This window comes from Etheostoma spectabile, chromosome 2, assembly GCF_008692095.1.
Source record: "Etheostoma spectabile isolate EspeVRDwgs_2016 chromosome 2, UIUC_Espe_1.0, whole genome shotgun sequence".
NCBI classification, from domain to species: domain Eukaryota; kingdom Metazoa; phylum Chordata; class Actinopteri; order Perciformes; family Percidae; genus Etheostoma; species Etheostoma spectabile.
This window is the reverse complement of record NC_045734.1, coordinates 12197163-12197977: the sequence shown is the minus strand read 5'-3', so window position 1 is coordinate 12197977 and position 815 is coordinate 12197163. Positions and strand designations below refer to the sequence as shown.

General features: G+C 42.0%; 1 protein-coding gene across 1 annotated transcript in view; it reads left to right on the top strand.

The window, feature by feature from the left end:
- LOC116699532 (tetraspanin-5) overlaps positions 1-815 on the top strand; it is a 10671-nt gene that overhangs the window by 4278 nt on the left and 5578 nt on the right. Inside the window, exons 4-5 of the mRNA XM_032532186.1 lie at positions 63-233; positions 340-465. Of these exons, the coding sequence (XP_032388077.1) occupies positions 63-233; positions 340-465 (297 nt within the window). The remainder of the gene's footprint in view (positions 1-62; positions 234-339; positions 466-815) is intronic.

The window sequence follows — 815 nt, the reverse complement described above, 5'->3', positions numbered from 1 at the left end:
TTTTTTTTTTTTTTTTTATCTTCTTCTTGGTCTCATAATAACATTTGCTAAATGTATTTCAGTTCTCTGTGTTCCTGGGTATCATCTTCTTCCTGGAGCTGACTGCAGGAGTCCTGGCCTTTGTCTTCAAAGATTGGATCAAGGACCAGCTCAATTTTTTCATTAACAACAACATCCGGGCCTACAGAGACGACATTGATCTGCAGAACCTGATAGACTTTACCCAGGAATATGTGAGCACTCCACAGCACTGATTTCACTCCGGTGTTGTTTTTTCCATTTCTGTGGGACATTGTTGACATATATGTGAGTTCTTTTGTGTCTCTTTTAACCTTGTAGTGGGAGTGTTGTGGAGCGTTTGGAGCTGACGACTGGAATTTGAACATCTACTTCAACTGTACTGATTCCAACCCAAGTCGTGAGAAATGTGGAGTGCCCTTTTCCTGCTGCACCAAAGATCCAGCAGTATGTCACCACAAAAACTCAACATTTTCTAATCCACAGCCAATTCCTTGCACAACAAGCCTATGTGTTTAATTTGGTGTTTCTGTGTCCTAAAGTTGGAGAGCAAATTGAGTAGGTCACTTTCTAACATGTTGAAACCTTTTAGTTTGAGGGAAATTTGTAAAGGTCCTCCCTGTGACTCATTGCTATGTTATCTGCATCCTCCAAAAGGCTGGCAGCCACTGTCAACTATCATGACTGGTCTCCAAAAGGAAATGGAGCCCTCAGTGTTTAGTCCTGTCGGACTCTACCAGCACAGCAAAGTCTGAAAGTGACCGGTAGGGGTTATCTTGACCAAGGCTTTTTTTTTT